At 47.0% G+C, this 24,254-nt stretch overlaps 1 protein-coding gene across 2 annotated transcripts in view; it reads left to right on the top strand.

Annotated features, from left to right (window-relative positions):
* LOC147226529 (roundabout homolog 2-like) overlaps window positions 1–8,199 on the top strand; it is a 70,796-nt gene extending 62,597 nt beyond the window's left edge. Inside the window, exons 19-27 of one of the 2 annotated variants that reach the window (XM_086160485.1) lie at window positions 342–381; window positions 1,853–1,989; window positions 3,070–3,351; window positions 3,737–3,902; window positions 3,998–4,246; window positions 6,014–6,174; window positions 6,437–6,556; window positions 7,209–7,454; window positions 7,526–8,199. In XM_086160485.1, coding sequence (XP_086016611.1) covers window positions 342–381; window positions 1,853–1,989; window positions 3,070–3,351; window positions 3,737–3,902; window positions 3,998–4,246; window positions 6,014–6,174; window positions 6,437–6,556; window positions 7,209–7,454; window positions 7,526–7,527 — 1,403 coding nt within the window. In that variant the 3' untranslated portion in view covers window positions 7,528–8,199. Of the gene's footprint in view, window positions 1–341; window positions 382–1,852; window positions 2,002–3,069; window positions 3,352–3,736; window positions 3,903–3,997; window positions 4,247–6,013; window positions 6,175–6,436; window positions 6,557–7,208; window positions 7,455–7,525 lie in introns of both variants that reach the window. The other variant, XM_086160484.1, reaches the window with a different exon arrangement.
* The last annotated feature ends 16,055 nt before the right edge of the window (window positions 8,200–24,254 follow it).

Genomic DNA, 24,254 nt, shown 5'->3' with positions numbered 1-24,254 from the left:
CCGATAATACGAATACTAATATTGCTTTAAGTATTATACTTATAATCTAGACAAACTAGTCGTCGTATTACTGCTGATACTCCCATTCTTAGTATTACAACAGACAATACTAATAATAGCATAATACTTGTAATACTACTACTACTCTTAGTATCACTGCTGATACAACTACTACTAGAAGTCTTAGTATTACCAGTGATGATTCTATTCTAACTATGAGTATTACTGTTGATTGTACTCCTCCTCTTAGTATTACAAGTGAATATACTCTTCCTCCTCCTAGTATTACCAGTGATACTGTTGGTTGTGCTGCTGACGGTGTGTTTGTCCTCTCCTCCCAGTCACCTTCCAGAGGGATCGAGGTCTGATCAGGAATGGAAGGTAACGATTCTTCTCCGCCTCTCCAGCCTGTGTTGATGTGAGAGTTGCCATTGATTGTCGGCCTGTCACTTTGGAGGTTCTTCTGTAGAACAAAAGGAGAAGAACCCCTGTTTTCGTCCCTCCATCTTTGCAGCGGCCAGGAGGAAGGCGCTGATCGCAGCAGCAGTGGGCTGGGATCAGGAGGCGGAGCCTCACAGGAGAACGCCAGAATAATATACCACTTCAGTGAACCCCTAGTATTATGGGAGTGAAATTGTGATTATGCAAAAAGTAAAAGTCTGTGTCTCGACAATAAAAAGCAACCCTAAAAAATCCAAATGTTTTGAAGAAATCCCTCATATTTAGCAAAGTTGGGCCTTAAAAGTTAAATGTTATATATGATATGCCATAAGGAAAAAGTTTAATTCCAAAAAAATATATAAATCAGTTAGTTATTTATTAGGATGTCATGTGATCAAAATGGTCCTTTATTCATTATATACATTTTCATATTGAAATTATTAATATCAAAGAATATCATTTAATCATGAATTATTACTAATATTGACTTTTGTCAAATTGCATCCGTCTGAGTCCATCCACTCCTGATCCCAGTCCAGGTGTTCTCCCAGCACCGTGTATATATATGTGTGTGTGTGTGTGTGTGTGTGTGTGTGTGTGTGTGTGTGTTCAGATCAACTTGTTCCTATATTATTTGGCAGCAAACATAAGCGTGCCTGTTTGTGTGTGTGTGTGTGTGTGTGTGTGTGTGTGTGTGTTTGTGTGTTTGTGTTTGGACAAGCATGTTCCTATATCATTTGGTAGCAAACGCATGTTAATGTGTGTGTGTGTGTGTGTGTGTGTGTGTGTGTGTGTGTGTGTGTGTGTGTGTGTGTGTGTGTGTGTGTGTGTGTGTGTGTGTGCATGCATGCATGTGTGTGAGTGTTCAGATGCCTACGTTCCTGTGCCATGTGGTAGCAGACCTTGTGTGTGTGGACGTCCTGATGATTGCGCGTGTGCACGTGCACCTCGCCTGTTCCCGTCTCATTTGGCTGTCGACATATGTAAATGTGTGTGTGTGTGTGTGTGTGTGTGGGGGGGGGGGGGGGGGCGCGTTAAAATGGAAATGATTGGCGTGCTTGTTTGAACACCTTGGATCGGTGAGCCCGGCGGTTCCAAGCCCCTCCCGTGCGCCCGCTCACATGCACGCTGCTGGGAAACGTCCCTCAGGAGCGTGTACGTTTTATTAGCCCCCCACCGCACCCCACAAACCGCCTGCTTGGCTTCTGCTGCCTCTGTTGCTATGGAGACGCTACCGCGGTATAGCCGGCGTGTGCCAGAGGCGGGGCTGTGGTTCTCCATTTGAAATGTAAACGTGTTTTCGTGTCTTAAAAAAAAAAACAAAACAGTGGGTTTGCTGTACATCAAGGACGCGGATTCACGCCGCTGCCCGTCTTTTCGGTCTGACATCTTCTCCATCTTTTCCCACCAGCCGTCCAGGGCTGCTGAAGGACCCCGGCCTCCCCTGGCTGGCTGACTCCTGGCCCTCTGGCGGCCTGCAGGGCGATGGCGGTGGTCTGGGGAGCCCCAAGGGTGGCGGAGGGGGCGGAGCCAACTTCGGACGAGGAGGTGAACATGCAGGTGGCGATGTGGGGAGACATCCACACTGCTGCTGCTACTAATGCTAGTTTCATTATCATTATTAGTACTAGTAGTAGTATGGTCGAACCTTGAAGTCCGAATGCACCGACTTAGGAGTTCTCCGAGATCCAAGTTGTTGGTCAGAGTCAGATCTGAGTTAGCAGCAAGCGCGATGAGCGTTTGGGGCCAACATGGCCGCCGCTGACCGTGAAGTGGTGTTTAAAGACAGTGGAACGTGCCGCGTTAGCTAGCCCAAAGAACATCATGAAAAAAACTCAAGCGAGGTGTGAGTGTGTCGTGGATTCATCTGTGAAAAGACTGAGAAGTTGTTGTCGGTGAGATGCTGTGACGGAGACCGTCGTCTGTGAGAAGGCAGGAGACATTTAGGGGTATTTGTAATAAGGTTTATAGTAATAAATAAAGTTTAGCCACAAAGTGTAGCAAAGTGTACAAGGTAAATTAACAAACACATTGAGGCGTTAAGTGTGTAACCGTGAAGTGAAGTGCAAGAGAACCGATTGAAAAACAACGTATTCGTCCAATCTTCAAGGTAAACACACTTAATAAAACCCATTTCTGTCTTTATGTTCTCTTATTATGGCTTTGTGATCTATGAAGTACATCTTCTGATTTGAAAACATGTATGTGAAGCGGGTTGGCTGGAACGGATTCATCGTATTAATCCGTTAAATTAAATTAAAACTTTAGTTTCAATTAAATTAAAAATCTAATTCGGTTGGATATGCTAGCAAACCGAGTTACGGGCTCGCTGTGTCTTAACGATATGGAAGCAATCGGATGTTTCCTGGCCGGAGTGTCCGCGTGTGATTGGTCGGTGGCGTGCCGACGACTGCGCCCCCTAGAGTTCGCCTTTGAAAATCAGCGTCTCGTGTCAGGGCGTGGTGGGAGGCCGGGTCGGCGGCGGCGAGCTGAAGGTTAGCGCTGTCTCGCGCGCTAATTACGCTGGTGGACGATCACTTCCTTTCACATCACGGAGGCCGGTGGCGGCGGCGGGGGGCGCTAATGACCTTAACGGCGGTTTCCTCTCCGATCCCCCCCTGGCTGCAGACGTGCTCCCGTCGGCGGCGGTGGAGAAGACGGGCACCATGCTGTCTGACGGCGCTATCTACAGCAGCATCGACTTCATGGCGAAGGGCGGTTACAGCAGCCCGGTGCGCGGCGGTGGCAGCGGCGTGCCGACGCCGTACGCCACCACGCAGATCCTCCAGTCCAACAGCTTCCACGAGCTGGCGGTGGACCGGCCCGACCCGCGCTGGAAGGCGTCCCTGCAGGCCCAGCAGGAGGTGGCCAGCCTGGGCTACTCGCTGACAGACCGCCGGCCCGCCAGCGGTGAGACACGAAAACCAGGCAGGAAGTGGCGGGCGAGCGAGCGGGAGGGGGTAGTTATGCACATCCAGTCAGAACAGCCCCTCGGGAGGGTGTTTTTAATTACCCCCCTCTTCATGGCTCCCCACCCCGGGATTTATCCAGCCCAGAAATGTCACGCAATCATGACGCATCCCCCTCCCGCTCCGCTTGATTACTGATGGCGGAAGGGACTAATTCCTGCAACGGCGTGATTGTGCGCTCCCATCGCGGCTAAATGTCAGCCCCGGAGATAAAGCCCAGGCCGCTTTGAAAGTTTTATTTTTTCCTTCTTCTCGCCCGCGGTTCTGACGTCTCTTTAAGAAAAAAAAAAAAAAAAAATCCTGCTTCTGACGCTCGGTCTCCGCAGGGTCAAAGGTCGGCAAGAAGAAGAAGGCAAGGGGCGGAGCCAAGGGCGCCAAGATGAGCGGGTCTTGCTGGGCCAACGTGCCGCTGCCCCCGCCGCCCATGCACCCCCTCCCCGGCACCGAGGTCCACATGGACCGCTACCCCACCCAGGACACACCGGCAGGGGGGTGAGACACACACACACACACACACACACACTCAAGAAACACTCAAACATAGAAGTTTATCTCATCTGTGTGTGTGTTTGTGTGTCCATCGGCAGCTATGACTCCAGCAGCTGGGCCCCGCCTCTGTCTGTGCCGGCCTTCCACCACCTGGACGGCGAAGCGGAGGAGGACAGAGGTCCCACCCCTCCCCTGCGTGGAAGGGCCTCCTCGCCGGCGGCCGCCTTCCCGCCGCCCTCCTCCGCCACCCTAAGCTCCGCCCACCACGAGGAGATGCAGTCCATCCTGCAGGCGCACCTGGACGAGCTGACCAGGGCCTACCAGTACGAGGTGGCCAAGCAGGCCTGGTGGGTCTCCTGAGCTTAAGCTCCTCTGATTAGCCTTAGCTTCTCCATGTGTTCTCCTGCACGGGTTCTCCATGAATGAGAGGGTGAGCGGGTTGGATGATTGACAGCAGGCCCATTCATATTAAGCCCCGCCCCTCCCCCAGTGAATGCAGGGATTGGCTCCACCACAGGAAGCTGAGATGACCTCCTGTGACGTGAAGAATCTGCCACCATACGCAAACACACATACACACACACCCTCGGAGTCGAGGTGTGTGAGGTGCTGTTGTGTTCTTGCAGCAGGATGCGACGCATTTGCATATAGAACATCCTCTGTGTGTGTGTGTATGTGTTTGTGTTGTGTGTGTGCGCATGTGTCAGCCATAACCAGCGGTGCGCGATCCCAAGCGGCGATTACCGAACAGAAAGCCGGCCGCCGACTCGTCAACCTCCCCTCCGTTATTAGCCGCGACTCGCGGCGGAGGGTTAATGAGCACCTGTCGTCCACGGCGACGCTCCGACTCCGCCGAAAACGACGGGGTAATTCCGCCGCCGCCATCACGGTGTCCCGTCCAATTACGGCACCATTGTGTGTCTGCGGCGGGCGGAAGCGGCGAAATCACCTGTTGCAGGACGCTGCTCGCCTCCATCTTTTCCTCAATATGACACACACGTGCTCCATACGTGGATCATAACATAATGAAAGTATCGGATCAATTATATAGACAATTTGACTTTTCCTCGGCTTAACCTCCTGGGTTACACTTTTCAGCAAACCACACTGTCTTCTTCTTTGACCTTGTTATAATCTTCTAGACTTTAACCTGATATAATCTGGATTTCCAGTGGATGTCATCCCCATGTCAACCTGATAAAAATTGGGATTTTAACTTGTTGTAACCCGGATATGAACCCTAATGTTATCTGGATATCATCCTGATTTCAACTGGTTCTAATCTGAATGTTAACCTAATCTAGACATAATCTGGACTTTAACCTGACCTCATCTTGGTTTTAATTTGATATCACCCGTATATTCACCTGACATATTTGCCTGGATATTTTTTTTGCCCCATCAAAGTGCAACAACGGGTTTATTGACTTTATTTAATAACTTTTTGCTTAGCAGTATCATCTTTAGCTGTAGTACTTACCTATTAATAACATGTTATTACACAGTTTTTTTTTTGACACCACCTCAATCAACATGCTGCAGATGTGCACATGTATGCAAATTGCAGATTTAGAAGAATTAATAAAAGTTATGAGGCAGTATTATTCAATGAGGAAGTCTGGAGTGGCAGAGAAGTAAAGACTGGTGCAGGACATGTATGCCAGCTGCGAGACAGTGGTACGGTGTGCTGTAGGGGTAACAGAAGTTGAAGGTGCGGGTGGGACTCCATCAGGGATCAGCTCTGAGCCCCTTCTTGTTCGTAGCTGTGACGGACAAGCTGACAGATGAGGTTAGACAGGAATCTCCATCGACCATGATGTTCGCAGATGACATGGTCATCTGTAGTGAGATCGGAGAACAGGCTGAGGAAAATCTTGACAGGTGGAGGTATGCTCTGGAAAGGAGAGGAATGAAGGTTCGTCACAGCAAGACAGAGTATATGTGTGTGAATGAGAGGAACCCCGATGGAACGGTGAAGCCGCAGGGAGTGGAGATCAAGAAGTTGGAGGATTTCATGTACTTGGGGTCAACAGTCCAGATCGTAGGAGTGTGCGGAAAAGAGGTGAAGAAACAGGAAAAGAAGATAAGGCGGTAAAGAAGTGAATGCATTTCAGGCACCTGAAGAGCAGCCCGGCCGCGCCCGCCGCGCCCCTCCCGCCCATGGACTTCCTGTCCGGCACCCTGGGCTCGGACCGGGCCGACGAGGACGAAGAGGACGAACGCTACGCCGTGGTGACCCGCAACCTCTGCGGCTTCGACTTCCACGACGGCCCCGGTAAGACGGCATTTTAAATGTGAATCATCTGCTTTTGAACTGTTAATAAGCGTGTGATAAATGGTTTGTGAAGTCGCATAACAGCTGTTATTAACGCTCATGAACGTTCCTCCTGGCGTGTAGAGCGTCTTTTAGACGTCTCCATTTATAAATATTGGCCATCCTCAGAGGTCGGGATGAGGGCGCCGTTTTTAGCTCGTGGGTCGGCTAACTGTCGCTAGCAATGCTAACGTCCGTTCGGAATGGAAATGTCCCGTTGAAGGTCAGCCCCCGCCGAAGCAGCGCCCCGAAGGGCCGGACGCTCCCTGCCTCGGCCACCAGAGGGCGCCTCCGAGCGAGTCCGCCGGGACCCTGGGCCGCCGCCGGGACCCCAACATGGAGGGTGAGACCCCAACTTTGAGTCACCTTTAGATGTCAAGGTGTCACAGACCTGTTTATCATTACCTGTTTAGGTTTGTTAGCACACCTGTTTTATTAACCTGTTTATAGATATCTTATTAACGCATCAATCCTTTATAGTTGTGTTATTTATTATATGGTATTTACTCTCTATACACGTGTTATTAAGCCGTTTTTAGATGTCTTATTCACTGTTTATAGACGTTAGCTGTATAATCTGTAGATATGTTATTATGTGTATAAATGTGTTATCAACTGTTTAGTGTGTTATTGTTTATGGATGTGTTTTGAACTACTTTATAAATTTGTTTAGACTTGTTGCATTTACAGATGTGTTCTTAACCTGTGAATAGATACGTCATTTACAGGTTATAGATGTATTATTAATGTTAACAGACATGTTATTATGTGTTTATAGACGCGTGAAGTGTTCATAGATGTCTATAGATGTTATTTATTAAGTGTTAATTGTTGAACCCTTTGTTTCCCCGGATCTTCTTCGATTTCACATCTGATTTTCCTGTCGGAGTTAAAAAACCTTTCATTGCGCTTTTATTCTGAAACCCGCCCTGTGAGTTTCGGACCTGTGTCCGCCATTTGGCACCAACGGCATGTTGTGTGTTTCCCCCGGACAGCTCACCCCAAGGCGTCGGCGGCGGCGGGCGCGGGAACCCGACCGTGGGCGGCGTCTGCGTCCTCGGACCGGTCCGACGGCTGCATGGTGACGGTTTCCACGCTGGAGCGCCAGCACATGGCATCCTGGGGCGGCGGGATGGCGTCCGGACGCTCCACCCTGGGCAGGCCGTCCCACCGGAGGCCCGGCGCCGAACCCGCCCTCGCCGGGCTCCTCCCCCCGAACAGCACAGACCAGCGGGACCACTGTGAGTCGGGAGAAGCCGGAGAACCTGAGCTTTGAAGGCCGGAGTTTCACTCCTTTTCTCGCCTCTTTCAGAGTCGCCGCCCCTTAAGCTCCGCCCCCTTGTCCATACAAAGCGCCACCACTCCCCCTCCCCCCGCACACCCGGCGTGTAAAAGCGATGTACAGAACACGGCGCCCACTTCCTGTCCTCGCCGTCACCCGAGCGCTTCTGCTTCCCGTGTCCCGGCGGACGCCGGCGAGGAGGACGAGGACCTCAGACCGCCAGGGTTCCTGTAGATACCCGTCTTTTCCATGTTTGTGTTGCGTTGCTATGCAAACCCGACGCTCCACGCTGCCGCCGCCGTCGCCCCGCCCCCTCGCCCACGCCCTGGTCTCCTTCCCCTGGACGCTCACCTCGTCTCCTCGACGCAGCTCCTGTATCCTTGTACTTTTGCACAGCCTTTGTATTATCACTGTTGTTACTATTATTATTATTATTATTACTGTTATTACTGGGGGGAGAAAACAAGCACAAACTCCTGAGAGGAGGAGGAGGTCAAGCACCAGGATGCAGATCGTCACGGCAACCGAGTATCCCAGGAGTCCCGCCCCTTTTAATCCTTTTTTTTTTTTTTTTTTTTTAATCTTTTAATGACTCTTCAACTGGGTTTTGAGGGGCGTCCCCTCGTCTCTGTCCGTCTCATTGGTCCTCTGGCGTCCAATCAAAGTGGGGGGTTTATTTATTAATTAAATGTATTCAATCTCTACTTTCATTTTATTTATTTATTGTATTTCTTCGGAAATCCGATTTTCACGAATCTGGGTTCATATTTTTTTGTCAATAATATTTCATTTGAATTTTTTGAGCTGCAAATATAACAACTTTCACAATTACTATATATATCCATATCTCGGGAGTCCCGCTCCTTTTAATCCAATTTTTACAAATTCTTTAAATCTCTTTTCAGCTGCAGTTTTAATGACTTTTCAATTCTGAGATGTTGACGAGCGTCCGTCTTTTATATCCATCCTTTTCGTCCATCGTCATCCATCCGTCCATCGGTTAAAGTCATCCTTTGAAATTACAGCCAGTCAAAGACGTCCATCTCTTCACTTTGAGATTTTTTATTTATTTATCAAATAAATTTTAACTTTTTTTCATTTTTTTTTTATTCTCAAACTCAGAAATTTGCATAAATTTGAGATTTTTAGTTTTCTTTCATTTTTTTTTTTTTTGATCCGAAAAGTGACGGGACGGTGAACGGTGGCCGATGGTCCCGTCGTCATGGCAACAACGGCGGCGGAATCGTCCCGTTGCCACAGGACTTTCTCGAGGCATCCGAGGCCTCGCCGCCGCCATCTTAACCCCCCCTCCCCGCCTCGCCCGGACTGACTTCCCCCTCAGGAATCCAGAGCGAGATCCAGAAGGGCCTGTTCTTTGGTTCTCCTCTCAACCCCTCCATGGAAAAATAAAATGTGTAACATCAAGAAACGAAACAAAAAAAAAAAAAGAGACAGAGAGAGAGAGAAGCCTCCGCCGCTGCGTCACTTCCTGTCCTGGTTTACGCTTTATTACACTTTTCAGCAAACCGCACTTCTTCTTCTCCTTCTACTTCTTCTTCTTCGACGGGATCCTAGAAAATAAAAGTCTCCGAATTGAAAGAGACGGATGTCGCGGTTCTGACGATGAGACAAAAACATCCCGGATTGTATCCGGATATCATGGATTTCACCTTGTTATAATCTAGATTTTAAGATGATATAATCTGGATTTCCAGTGGCTATCATCTCAACATCAACCTGATACTAATACAGATTAACCTGCTGTCATCTGGATATTAACCCTAATGTTATCTAGATATCATCCTGATTTTAGCTGTTTATGATCTGGATTTTAACCTGATATAATCTAGATATAAACTCCACATTGTCTGGATATTTACTCCATATAATCCAGATATTGTTTTGATATCTGGATGTTATAATCTGGATATCATGCAGATGTTAACCTGATGTAAGCTAGATATTAACCTGATATAGTCTGGATTTTCACCTGATAGAATCCAGATATGTTTTTGATATCTGGATATTCACCTGATCTAATCTGTGTTTCATCCTGATATCATCTAGATATCCTCCTGATATAATCCATATTTTAACATTTTTTTTTTCCAGATCTTTATCTGATACAATCTAGATTTTAATCTCATATAATCTTGATCTTGGTTTTAATTTGATATCACCCGTATATTCACCTGATCTCAGCTGGATGTTGTTCTGACATTATTCAGACATAAACCCGATCCAGAAGTCATGCAGATGTCATTTCACTCTCTTCCAGATTTTAATCCCATACCGGGCAGAAATGAGCTGGAAATTCTTCACATTTCACCCCGTGATCTAGATACCATCTGGATGCCAACCGTATATAATCCAGATATTATTCCGATGTAATCCTGATATCCTCTTGGTATTTCCTCAGTATCATTTATATTTATCATATTTGCATTGAAGTCTGAACGTCACCTGCGCTCGGGTCTGGTCTCGATTTAATCCTGATGTTTTTCAACATGGCGGCGTGCTGAAGCGGCGGCAGGCGGCGCCAGCTGGTGAAGTTGAAGAGCGATGAAGACGCAGCAGGAACGTCTGAGCAGAAGAGGTTCACGCTAACTTACCGTCCGCAGAGAGGAGTTTGATTTGATCTTCCTTCTTGGTTTTATTTTCTTAAATGAATCTATTTTCACTATTATTTTATTTCTCCTTTTTTTAAATCTTATTTTACTTACATTTAATTTGCTGTTTTAAAGAAATATTACTTATTCAGCCTTTCATTAACTTTTTTTAAAATATTTTAATTTCATGTTTCTTGTTTCAAGACTTTATATATAGATTTGCTCCGACTAAAAATTTGGAACATTAAAAGATTTCATTTGAATCACAAACACTGAAAAACAAACTAAAGACTGAAATATAATAAAATCCCTTCAGATCAATGCAATTATAGCTAAGTATAATTTAAAAATATATTTTAAAAAACGTAATCCATTACAAAACAATTAATTTACGATTAAAATAGATAATAATTTTAAGTAATTTACTATTAACTTAGTGAATATTTATTTAAAACAATGACGAAATTAAAACGAGGAAAAACCAAATCCTCCGGGGCTGAAGGAGTGAAAGCAAGGAGTGACGTAACCTGACGGTGGCGTCTGGCGTGGAGGGACCGGCTCCGCCCCCTCATCACCTTTGACCCCTGAAACCCCCTCGCCGCTTCTGAGGTTCCATCCGAGTGCGTCGGATCCTCTCACTGTCAGGAGGACGCCTGACTCCTGACCTTTCATTAATTACACCGGTCCGACGGGGTGGGGGGGGTATCTCACACACACACACACACACACACACACACACACACTACTACCCACAACGCTCTGCTGGCCTTTATCTGCGACGGCGAGCGCTTTGTTTACGTGCCGGCACTTCGGCCTCAGCGCGCGGCGCTCCAACAGGAAGTGACCGAGCTAAGCTCCGCCCCATTTCATCGCCATTGACATCCCATAATAGCCACCGCCATCCTGACGGCCGGCCCGCGCTCCCTGACGTCTGTCGACGGTTCGGTTTCCGCTCTCCATCTCCGCCGCTGGCGCCTGTCACGTGGCAAGAAAGATGGCGGCCGACGGTGACGAGGAGATATTCGCTTCCTGCCAAATGTGATGCGTTGGTGGCGAGCCAAATCACCGGCTTCAATTAGCGAGAGAGCCTTTAATTACCGCGGCAGCAAACGGCGACCTTCCTCCACGGGCGCCGCCGTAAATCCCAGAGCCACATCACCTGAGAGATTCAGGCGGCGGCGGTGAAAGAGGACGAGCGAAACGGCGTCGTAAAGACCCTCTTAGCAGATTTCATCGCCGCCGATATTCGATCAGCCGTTTAACCCCTCCGTAGCCGGAACCGGACGTCAAATCCTCGTCGTTTCCGTCCCGATCTTGTCGAGTTTGCCCTTCGACGTCATGTATGGGACATGTGAAATGCTATTATCATGTTATTACATGGTATTACCGTGTTTATTACGGTGGTATTACGCTCCTGTCCTGGAATGTGAACAACTTGGAATAAAGTCACGGGTTCGATTGACTGATCGATCAGAAGGATCAATATCAGGTGGAGGCTCACCTACAATCTGACCTTTGACCTTTATTTACTTTAGAGAAAGATGTTTGTGTACATATCCCGCTGTGGGGCTTTTCGGAGTGTGTGTGATTGAGTTGACGTGAGGGGGCGGAGCTTAACCTGGATTGGACACCTGTCAATCATAGGTCCATGAAACAGGCATGACACACGTGCATGTGTGGAGTGCACGTTGTCAACATAGCGACGCCACACAGGCGTCTTGTTGTGTAGCGGAAACGCTAACCGCTACGCCGCTAATGCATAATATAAATAAATACAGGCTTTTCTTCACCGCGATGCGTCCAACCCGAGTGACCGTAAATGATTTCGAAATGAAAGCCCTGAAGGCTGTGAGCGTTCTTGTCAAGGGCGACGGAGAAGGAGGTCTTCTATAGGAAAGGACGCACTTAAATCCGAGCAGCATCGTCAACAGGCTCCCCGCGCCGTCCCAGCTAACAATGGAACGCGCGCCGGGGCGCGTAATTGTTTAGCTTGTCGGTTTACCGCGCGAACAGCGGGGACCCGTTTGCGGGCGTCCCATTTCGCCGGAATGGGCGGGGGAGATGTTTGGGATCCGCCGCCGCTCCATCTCCGCCCCCCCATGATGCTCCAGTTATTACTCCGCCGCGAATTGCCGCCCGATTACACCAATTTCCGAGCGCAGGGATGCTTTTATGGATTCCCGGGGGGAAAAAAAAGGCCCCGTGCTGAGACATCAGAGGGGCGTGTGGGTGGTCAGCGATCACGCCGTGATCTGTGTCGTAAACACGGCAGCCATTTTTAATTTTTAAAAATGCGCCAAGCGTAGAATCTGGGCGTTCTTTGATCATTTATTTTACATTTGGCCAAGCTTCGATGTAGTTGTTTGTCGTTCCGTCAATTGCCATGCAATTGTTGCTTGCCGACGGAAGGCGTTTAATCAGTTATGGTGTCCAGCAGGGGTCGCCCTTGACTTTTTTAGCATTTGTAGCGGTTTGCTACTTTGAAGAGGAAAAATAAAACATTTTAGTTTTCAAAATGGCCTCCTTAGCACAGTATTTGTGGCTCTTTGTACTCTGTTACTTTGAGGACTCAGTAACCAAATGTTCCTTTCGAAGTAAAAGTATTTAACGGCAATTAGGGGATAATTAAGTGATTAAAATAGTCTTTTGGTCGGTGTATTGTCATATTTCCAGTGTCCTCATACGAGGACACGGTAACTTTTTTTTCACTTTCTTCTCTGAGTTAGTTCTCCTTTTCTTCATCCTCAGGCTGTCACTTGAAGCCCGAATTGTGACGAGACTTTTTGACGAAAAGGCAAAAAAGGGTCCTGAAGTTCAGGAGCAAAGAGAAAAGGGGCGCTTCAGAGCTTGTCAGATCTTATGGTGGCTACTGGACTTGAAGGCTTCTTCTTCTTCTTCTTCTTCTTCTTCTTCGTCTCTGACAGACTGTGGGGGAGTGTTGGGGTCGTGGGGGACACCGGCCTGCGTATCCATGACAACGTCTCATGTGGTAGAGACACTGTAGTACACATGCCAGGCCAGTAGTCGGCGCTGTCGTCGAGAAAGCCAAGCGGATTCTGAGAGGATGTAGACTGGGAGTCATAGTGGACCGCCAAGATGGTGGCTCGCAAAAGCACGGCAACTGACTGCCACCATCTTTAGCGCGCCCCCCTTCTCAAAACGTCGGTGTTTTCCCCGTCTCCACGGAGACAGAGACCTTCTCAAACCTTGTCACTCCGGAACCCGATTCCGTAATCGCCCAACGAGCAATGGCCGGCTCCCTCGAGCCTCAACGCCGGTCATCTAATGGACTTTCTTTGTTTTACACCATCTCCACTCTCGCCGGCAGCCTGTTTGGGGCGAGCCATCGAGTCCAGTTGCCACCGTCGGCTTCGACAACCGTCTCCCTGGGAGTCGGAAAAGTTTTTTCGTACTGGCCGCGCTGTCGGCAGGCGGCGGATATTTTTACCGGGTCTAAATTTGGTTCCGACTTTTAAAAAAATAATCCGGTATCTGTCGGCCCTAATTAGCAGATTAGACCGGGTTCCCTTTGAGAGCATCCATACGGGTGTAGAACGTCAAGTCGGGAAGAATAAAGTGGAAATATTTGTGTGATTCAGCCTGAAAGCTTATTAGAATTTGAGGAGAATATATATCTATATCGTTCTTAACTATATAGAGATGAAATAGGTCACTTGTGTGTTTCTTGGAGATACAGCGAGTGCGTGAGCGGGGTTCTGCAGGAGCGTCTCGGGGGACCTTCGGAGCTGCCAAACGAGACAGGAGGGTAGAAGATAGGAAACACAGAGAGTCCCTGCAGTCTGGTTGTTAGAATCTCTCACACAGTATTTATTATCCTAATTGGTGGCGGTGTCGGGGCCCCGGTCGCGTGACTGACGTAGGCGAGCCGTGATGAATCGGGTTCTGACGGCTCTGGCAGGTGTTTACACTCCTAAAAAAAAAAAAAAAAAAAAAAGCAGTGTGTTGTTTTTGCGCATAATTAACATGCTGACGGTGAAATAAGATGTTTAGTTTCGTATCAGACAGGGCGCCAGTGTGTTTTGTGTGGCTCTCGAAGAAACCCCGTAAAGGAATTCAGAAGCTAAATGACTCATTTTATTAAATACCACAATAATGTGTGTTGTTGCGATAACACGGGTAATACTATAATTTGATTGGCGAAGAAGCGGAAGCTGTCGGATATTAGTTTTTAGCGGGAGCTGAAGCTAGTAGCTAGCAAGCAGCTAATGTTGAAGAACCGTAAAAGCACTCGTTAAGGGTGTCGGGCTCAGTTTAGCATTTATTTATTTTTTATCTTAATTTTTTAATCCGGGGGCGACAGTATGCGATGCCCTCCGGCGAACCAACCGGAACCGTGACGCTCATCGTGGACCGGAAACCCGAGATGACGCCATCGAGGTGTGTTTTAGCTTCATAATGCGGCCTCAGGGCGGCACTGGCCGGTGTCTCCCCTGGCCGGCCTCGGGGGAACAGAGCGTTGTCTCCCTGAGTCGGTCCCAAGCCCGAATAAAAGCAGGGCATCCGGCACAAAACTTTTGCCAAAACCAAACATGCAAATCGACCAGATCATACCGGATCGGTCGGGTCCATCGGTACCATCGGTCACAACGATGGTACCGATGACCTACGGGGAACTAATAGAAACTAGGCTACTGTAGGTCAAAGAAGGAGGAGGAAGGTGTGCTTGGAAGCAGAGGTGGAAAGGCAAGAGTCTGAGACTGAGAGTAGGGACTTTGAATATTGGGACTATAACAGGAAAAAGTAGAGTTGGTCGACATGATGCAGAGAAGGAAGGTGGATATACTGTGTGTCCAGGAGACCGGGTGGTTAGGTAGTAAGGCTAGAAGCTTAGGAGCAGGCTTTAAGTTGTACTATCATGGTACTGACAAGAAGAGAAATGGAGTAGGAGTTATCTTGAAGGAGGAGTTTGTTTGGAACGTCCTAGAGGCGAAAAGAATGTCAGATAGACTTATGAGTCTGAAACTGGAAATCGAAGGTGTGATGCTCAATGTTGTTAGCGGCTATGCCCCGCAGGTGGGATGTGAATCTGAAGAGAAGGAGAAGTTCTGGAATGAGTTGGATGAAGTGATGCAGAATATTCCCAGAAATGAGAGAGTGGTCATCGGTGCAGACTTCAATGGACATGTCGGTGAAGGCAATAGAGGGGATGAAGAAGTGATGGGCAGATTTGGTATCCAGGATAGGAATGCAGAGGGACGGATGGTGGTAGATTTTGCAAAAAGAATGGAAATGGCTGTAGTGAATACCTTTTTCCAGAAAAGACAGGGACAAAGGGTAACTTATAAGAGCGGCGGTTGGAGCACGCAGGTAGACTACATCTTGTATAGATGAGGTAACCTGAAAGAGATCAGTGATTGCAAAGTAGTTGTAGGTGAGAGTGTAGCCAGACAACATAGGATGGTGGTTTGTAGGATGACTCTGGTGACAAGGAAGATGAAGAGGACAAAGGCAGAACAGAGGACAAAGTGTTGGAAGCTGAAAAGGGAGAAGTGGTGTATGGTTTTCAGGGAGGAGTTGAGAAAGGGTCTGGGTGGTCAGGGTAAGCTTCCAGATGATTGGACAACTACAGCTAGTGCTATCAAGAAACAAGTACAAGAGTACTTGGTGTGTCATCTGGAAGGAAAGTAGATAAGGAGACTTGGTGGCAGAGATAAGCAGAATAGCAGAGATTAGTAAAAGTGAAGTGAGTAAGGCATTGAAAAGGATGAAGAGTGGAAAGGCAGTGAAGAGTGGAAAGGCAGTTGGTCCTGATGATATACCTGTGGAGGTGTGGAAGTGTCTAGGAGAGGCAGCGGAACATTTTCTGACTCGATCATTCAACAGGAATAAGGGGGATGTGCAGAATTGCGGCAACTATAAAGGGATAAAGTTGATGAGCCATCCAATGAAGTTATGGGAAAGAGTAGTGGAAACTAGACTGAGAGCAGAAGTCAGCATTTGTGAAAAGCAGTATGGCTTCATGCCTAGAAAGAGTACTACAGATGGAGTATTTGTTTTGAGAATGCTAATAGAAATGTACAGAAAAGGCCAGAGGGAGCTACATTGTGTTTTTGTAGATGTAGAAAGAGCATATGACAGGGTGCCAAGAGAGGAGCTCTGGTATTGTATGAGGAAATCTGGAGTGGCAGAGAAGTCTGATAGACTGGTGCAGGACATGTATGCTAGCTGTTTGCCAGCATGATGTTAGCTGATAGGGGGGGCTAATGTTAATTCTTAGCCAATTTAATGCTTGCTGCTAATTGTTCCCCTTCCGTTTTGGATTATTTATCTTAAAACGCTTGTGTTTAGAGACGGTTTTAAGAATGTCATTCTCTATTTGTTATAATTCTTCCCTCAGATAAAATCTGCAGATATATTTACCGTTTATTTCTCAACCTACTTAGCGTTTCCTGCCCTTTTGAGTTTCAAAAGCATCTTTGGCCATGTTGAATGTAGTCTTTTAGCAGCTCCAAAATACTAAAATTATACCAAAATCGTTTTTCAAAACAACCTCAAAAGGAGTCGTTTGACTCTTTTTGAGATAATGGGGGTTCGCTCCTCGACTAACTGGATTCCCAGTGTGTTATTTGAAAAAAAATAAGCGATTACATTGATAACATTTTCAAAGATTCAAAGTTCCAATCCTATATTTTCACATTAAGGAAAAGTGGTTCTTCGTAATGACATTCCTACCTCGCTGTCGGCGGCGAGCGCCAGGCAGAATAACAAGGTGCTCGTAATGCACGACAAGCGAGGACAACACTAGGAAATAAATAACTGGACAATAAAGGGCAGTGGAAATGTAAACAATGCAAATTTATATGACAATTAAATAGAGATGTCACATATAAAGGCAGTCTGTGGAGATTTTGAGATGGTTCATGAGTGGAAGCAACGGAGGTGCAAATTAAACGTGCGCGTGGTACATTACATTACATTACATTACATTACATTTCATTACATTACATTACATCAAATCTTTGTACTTTTTAAGACCTTAAAACACTTTATAGCCTTGACTTTGAACTTTATATTTTTATTTGTATTTCTTATTCTCCCTCCTTCCTACTATGATCTATTATTGTTATGTTTTACCTGAAACTCTGGCACAACAATTTCCTTCGGGATAAATAAAGTTGTTCTTATTCTTATTCTTATTACATTACATTGCATTACATTACATTCATTGGCAGACGCTTTTATCCAAAGCGACTTACAAGAAGTGCAATTTTAGTCACCGAAGATCCGAAGTACCAGTAGTTGAAAATCAGAAGTGACCATTCAACCAAATAGCCATCTCAGAACCAGATACATACATACATACATTTCTTTGTTTTGTTTTTCTGGGTGGGGGTTAAGTGCGATTAGTGGGGTAGTGCTTGCTGAAGAGGTATGTTTTCAGCTCACGGCGAAAGATGGGCAGTGACATTTTTTCGGGAGTTCTTTCGTTCCCGGTGGTAACGTAAAGACCGGAGTACAGCAGGCGGTTCAGAGTCTGACGGCGGTCGGGTAGAACGGGTTCTTCGACGTCGAAGTTTTGCATTTCCGAGTATCTCCGGCAGAGGTGTGAAGTCTCTGCGCTTTGAGGTTGGAGTAAGTTGTCCCGTGGATGGTGGACGCTCTGCAGAAAGAGGCGTCGAGGGTCCTGGTGATCTTCTCTGAAGTTTTCACCAGGGGATGCAGGGAATCGTGAGCGCAGCCGTGATGCGTCCGACGCTGAGGACCAGAGGCGACGCGCCGAACGTCCTCGGCCTTCTAGCTTCTAGCGACCGGGTAAAGTCCATGAAGTCTCACCTTCCTCATTTCCTCCATCATCTCCTTCTCTAACTGCTTCTCCATCAGTTCATGGTCTCGGGTTCCTCCGTCTTGGTCCTTTTGTTTTTCGTTTTCACCTCCTTAAAAATGGGAAATGTGTGAGACAGTAGTTTTCTGCCTCCCGGTGGCTCATCGATGAACTGCAAGCGTCTGTTTCCGTGTGATTCTAGAAACTTAAATAATTACTGATAATTTGAATTTAAAACTCACATTTAGATTAGTCTCCTCCTCTGAGTTTTCAGACGAGGCGGGATCGGGACGGGAAGTTGGCTTTTAAAACAATAACTCGAAACACAAACGCCAGCTGTCGTCATGTAAATTACCAATATGTGCGATTTCTACCTTTTTTTTTTTTGTTTTTGTTTTCTCGATTTTCACGGCTCACAATCCGGCGCCGTCTCCTCGGGTATCTCGCTCGCTCTTTCCCTTTTTTTTTGTTTTAGATGCAAATCAAACACCGACCGCACTTATACATTATTTATAGCCTTCCGTCGCGCACGTTAGCTGACAGTTCGCTTATTCAACCTCTGCCACGAGCATCTGCCTCGTCTGTTCTGATAATCTGCTTCCCGGTACAATTAGCGCGGCTTCGCCAGCCGACTCGCCGTGCACGTGGAGACGCCCGACAGCCTTCGCATCCAATGGGTGGAGGCGAAGGGGAGCCGGGGGGCCGCAGACATCTGTTTTAAGAAAAATAAGTAACATAAACCGCAGCGTCTCCCGACTCGTCGCACCCCGGGACCGTGCGGAAGCCCCGCCAGACTTCTTTTTATCGTCTCGCTAATCAGTCTCTCCCCGGTGATATGGTCGTCACCGTCGACGGAAAATGACGGCAGGTAAAACTGATAAATGGCGCGAGAAGCAAGAATGAATCGGCGAAATCCTAAAGAAAATTGCCCACGAGAGAATGTTACGTTTGCATATAAGCACAAACAACTGGAACAGGGGTCGCCGACCTTTAACCCCCAAAGAGCCATTCGGAGCCGGTTTCCACGGAAAAGAAAACGCCGGGAGCCGCAATTACTTTTTGAGGTCTAAAATAAAGGTAGCACTGTTTATATTGCTTTTTATTACCTTTACACTTTGTATTAAAAAGTGTGTTGCTTATGAAATCCACAGAGTGCTATGGAGAAAATAAAATATTATTTTTGTAATGGACACATTTTGAACATTTTGGGCTTTCAGAGCGGGTAGCGGAGCCTTGACCTGAATTTTAAAAATAAATCGGGAAAAAGGCACTGTATCAGTAAACGATAAAAAAATAGATATTTGCAAAATATCGTTATAAATATTTATTTTACCTGGTTAATTGGACTTCTGCTCCTGAACTTTTGCGCACAGCATCTGCAAATCGGGGCGGCGTTTTGGCGGGTACACCGGTTTCCGTGAGATTGACGTTTATTTTAAGCGTCGAAAAATAACAAATCTAATTTTATTTTAATAGTTCAAGATCCTAATAAATCTTCCGATTTAGAACTAAAATTAAAAAAAGCAACTAACACAAATAAAATAAACTTCAATTAAATACCGCATTTTCCGCACCATAAGGCGCACTGGATTATAAGGCGCACCTTCAATGAATTGCCTATCTTTAAAAAAAAATCATATGTAAGGCACAGCGCATTATAAGGCGCATATAATAGAAGCTACAATAGAATAGGAATGTCAACAAACAGTCAGATAAGTCAGTCAAACTTTATTAATAGAATACAAACCAATGTTCTGACAACTCTGTTCACTCCCAAAACAAGGGAGTGCATTCACAATGCGGAACCATACGTACCAGTAGCTTTGTTAAAAACAATGTATTTCCAACTCCATTTAATGAAAGCACCAAGAAGGACCGCCTCTTAATGCATTGATGTTCATGTCGCTAGCTAGCGCTGCTGCCTTCATTCAAATAGTGACTGTAGAGATGCTTCTAGTTGCTGCTCTCTGTTCTACAACCCACTGTTTGAGTTTGTCCTCCAACTGTGGACGTCTCGCTTTGTTTCCTCGGAAATCCTGTTTAGTCTTCTTTACTTGGCGCAGGTCATCTTGTTGCTTCCTCCACTTCTGTACCATCGATTCGTTAATATTGAATTCTGTCGCTGCTGCTCTTTTCCCCGTGTTCTGCTGTCTGATCGCCTTGAGTTAAAACTCTGCGTCGTAAGCGTGTCTCTTGAAAGGTGCCATTTGCCATTTTGGGGTCTTTCTACAAACACAAGCGGTGCTGGACTGGAATTCCCCTTTACCGTTTTTACCGCTGCTACTTCGGTGACCCCCCCCCCCCCACACACACACACAAGCACACACATACAAATGGAAATAAAAATGCACGCTTCACGCAGTCATATATCCCAGCATGCACCGCCAATACTTCTTCTACGGGAGAAAATGGAGTCGGCGGCTGCTTCCCGTAGTTGCGAGACCTCTTGCGGCCCAATATTGATCCATATATAAGGCGCGCTGGATTATAAGGCGCACTGTTGAGTTTTGAGAAGATGAAAAGCTTTTAGGTGCGCCTTATAGTGTGGAAAATACGGTACTTATAATTTATTTTCCCAAGCGACTCGGAGCCGCAGTGTAAGGATGAACACGGGTTGCCGACCCCTGAACTAGAAGTTGGCGTGGATAAATTAAAAAATGTCCTCCGGTTGCCTTAAAAAAGTGCAATAATAATACTTGAATTGATTAAAATCTGCAAATGACAAGAAATAATTGGCATAAAACCTGCAGGAAACTGCTGTAAATTCTGTTATCAGAGCCTGGTTGGATTCCTTCCCGTGTGGAGGCTCCGTGTTCTCCCCGTGTTTGCGTGGGTTCCTCACGGTTCTCCGGGTTCCTCACGCAGTCCAAACATGCAGGAGCTCCACGGAGACCCTGAATTGTCCAGATGTTTGGATGAGAGAGTGAATGCTTGTATGTCTTCACATGTGATGTGAATGAGAGTTAATGTCTGTATGACCTGAGTGAATCAGCCATTCATTCAATTCATTTTATCTCATTCTTTTTTAAGAAAAACTCAAAAAAAAAGATCTTCCGGCTTCCTGCCAAGCAGCGACTGCGACACCCGACGTGTCGTGACAGCCGCTAAATTGCGATGCGTAGGTAGAACCAAAAAAGATTCGATATCAACAACAATAAAACAAAAACAAAAACCTGTCAAAAGCGCCTCGTCTACTTCTTCTTCTTCTTCTTCTTCTTCTTCTTCTTCTGGAGTCTCATCCACGCACAACTGTTTGTCAGATGAATGCGCAGCATCCGAGACTTCAGACGCCGCTCGGTGATTCCATATTTCTGAAAGAAAACAACCTTCGTGAAGCGCTGACAGCATGTCGGTCTGTCGGCGACGACGCCGTTTCTGTTTCCGGTGTCACCGCGTCTGAACAACTGGAGGAAAGTTATATAAAGACCCGCCAAGAAGGTTCTCACAAGATCACAAGCGAATGGAAGGAAATACATAAACAAGACAGACAATTAGGAGGCGTGAAAAACAAGGGAAATGCCTGAATATTTATCAGAATATTATTAAATTAGAGTTATGAATATAGATGTTATAGAAAAGATGTCAACATGAGCAAGACATTTCAAGTGTATTTTGAAAGATATAAAAAAAAAAAAAAAAAAAGTCAGCCGAAAATAATAGAATTTTGTGCCCGATTTGTTCTGCGTCATGCTTTTCCCCCCTTAGCGGCTGTTGTGTCTTTTATTTTGTCAATCTCAGAAAAAGGAAGTGAGGTCAGTTCCTTCGTCGGCCTTCAAGGTTCACATCGCATTACATTATATTACATTACATTGCATTACATTCATTGGCAGGCGCTTTTATCCAAAGCGACTTACAAATGTGCAATTCAGTCACCGAAGATCCGAAGCACCAGTAGTCGGAAGTCAGAAGTGACCACTCAACCAAGTAGCCATTTTAGAAGCATATTCATACATACATTCATTTCTTCGTTTTTTTAGGGGGTGTTAGGGGCTTTATGCGATCGGTGAAGAGGTATGTTTTCAGCTCATGACGAAAGATGGGCTGTGACCTCGCTGTTCTGACCTTTTTCGGGAGTTCGTTCCACCATCAAGGAGCCAAGACAGAGAAGAGCCGAGACCAGTTCGGTCGGAAGCCGGGGGTTTAGGAATAGCATCGTCTCGAGTCGTCCTTCCCACGCCTGGACGATGAAGAGCCTCCACTGAACCTCCAGGTGGGACTGCAGGAGGAACCCTGAGGAAGACCACGCTGTAGCGGGGAGAACCTTGAGACTCCACACAGGAAGGAAACCTGCAGGAATCCAACCGGGGACCTTCTGGACGCTAACGTCTGGCCGCTAACGTCTGGACGCTAACGTCTGGCCGCTAACGTCTGGCTGCTAGCGTCTGGCTGCTGGCGTCTGGCTGCTAGCGTCTGGCCGCTAACGTCTGGCTGCTAGCGTCTGGCTGCTAACGTCTGCCTGCTAACGTCTGGTCGCTAGCGTCTGGCCGCTAACGTCTAGCTGTTAGCGTCTGGCCGCTAACGTCTGGCTGCTAACGCCTGGCTGCTAACGTCTGGCTGCTAGCATCTGGCCGCTAACATCTGCGCTGCCCGCCACTATTTCCAGCCAATCACACTCCGGAAATGTGTAACTCGGGCTAATGCTGGCCGACTTTACTCCCTAACCCTCGGAGCCTCTCATCCGTGACGTTTTCGGGTTTATCGGCGTATCTGAACTCCCCGACCAGTGAAATATTGTATTTTTGTAAACATCCAGACGCTCTGTGTCACTCGGCATAGCGTCGTAATGTTGTTTTATTTCATCAGCCCGCTTTTTCCCGGTTAAACCAGCGAACCCGACGCGCCGGCCTCCACGCACGGAGCAACCGTTTGTGTTTTTGCAGGAATTCAACGGCCGCTTATTAGAAGATCATTACGTTCGACGACGACGGGAGGGAGGCGGCGGGGGGGGGGGGGGGGCGTCTTTAAACGCAGCAGGTGAGACACACCTGCGCCGCCGCCTCACGCCGCCTCCACAAAAACGCACGGGCGATACGTTTGCCGCGTCTCCCGGCGCTTTGTCAGACATCGCTTTGCCGTTTGAAGCCCTCAGCTAGACGAGGCGAGGGAAACGCGGGGAGCGGTGACAGCCTCCGAGCCGCCGCCGCCGTGTCAAGACGGGAAAACAAAAAGGCGATACATGACGTGCACACACACACACACACACACACACACACAAAGGCAAGATTCCGACACGTTTGCATTGATTCCCACAGGAGACGGGCGGCTGGCAGCCTATTCTTAGACCCTTCAGACGCTCACCTACATTAAATATGGCGTGTTTTTATCCTCCCCTTTAAAGAAGCTCATCTGCACAAACGTCATCTGTTATTTTATTTTTTTGATCAGGACCATTTCTAAAACTTTACCGCAGGACAGACAGAGTTTGAGGGGAAATAGAGGCGCACGAACAAAGAGACGATGTTTGCACAAATAAACCGTACGTCTTTGTCTCGGTTTTTAAAAATAAAAAAATGCAGTCGCGTGATGCGGAGATTGTTTTTAAATTTCTATTTTTTGCCCAAAAAGGCGGTGGCACGGCAGGTTTGCAGGTTATTCTTACGCAGGAAATTCGTTCGCTTGTTATTTTCAAGCAATTATTGGCTTTTTTTTTTTTTTTTTTGCACAAAGTAATCCATTACAAATTATCCCACAGTTTCCTGCAGTTAGCTATTTATGGAAGGCGCGTGCCGATTTCTTTTGGGAATACAGACATTAAATATATGCAGAGTTTCTACCGTGTCATTTTTCCGGTTTTAGAATAAATGTGATGTTTTTCAAAAAATACACAGAAACATGTTTTAATGTCGTAAGTCATTTGTTTCAGTGGATTTTTAAATGTCAAACCCCGTCAGTGTCCCGGTTTAGTCCGACCCAAACAGTTAACACACACACACACACGCACACACAAGAAAAAAAAAAAAGGGTGTTTTATTTATTTTTGGGGATTTTTTTTTTTTTTTTCTTTCCCTCTTTCTTCCTCGCCGAATATAAGCCTCATCAGTCGTAACGGAGGGATCAGAACCCTCGGCGAAGCCTAAAGCGGCTTTAGGATGGAGATCCTCTCTCGGCCCGGACCTGAAAAACCAAATGTTCCACTTGACTTTATTGGCTCTGAGCCAAACAGGAAGTGAAGGTCGGCCCCGCCGCCTCGGATTAAACTCCAGCTCTTGGTGCTCGGCGAGGGGCTTTAACTGTGAAGGAGTCACGGGCGCTTTCGGTTCGCGGGCCTTCGACGTCGACGCGCCAGAACGTCGCGGTCCGGGCCGGCGCCCTTCCAGGTGGGCGTCTCGGCCGGGGATAAATCCTGGGAAATGGGCTTACGTCGGAA

The sequence above is a fragment of the Fistularia commersonii genome, chromosome 15, assembly GCF_037954325.1.
Source record: "Fistularia commersonii isolate RoL2024-O1a breed Wild chromosome 15, RoL_Fcom_v1.0, whole genome shotgun sequence".
Lineage (NCBI taxonomy): Eukaryota > Metazoa > Chordata > Actinopteri > Syngnathiformes > Fistulariidae > Fistularia > Fistularia commersonii.
Note: the sequence above shows the minus strand (reverse complement) of the source record. Positions and strands in the feature narration are given on the sequence as shown.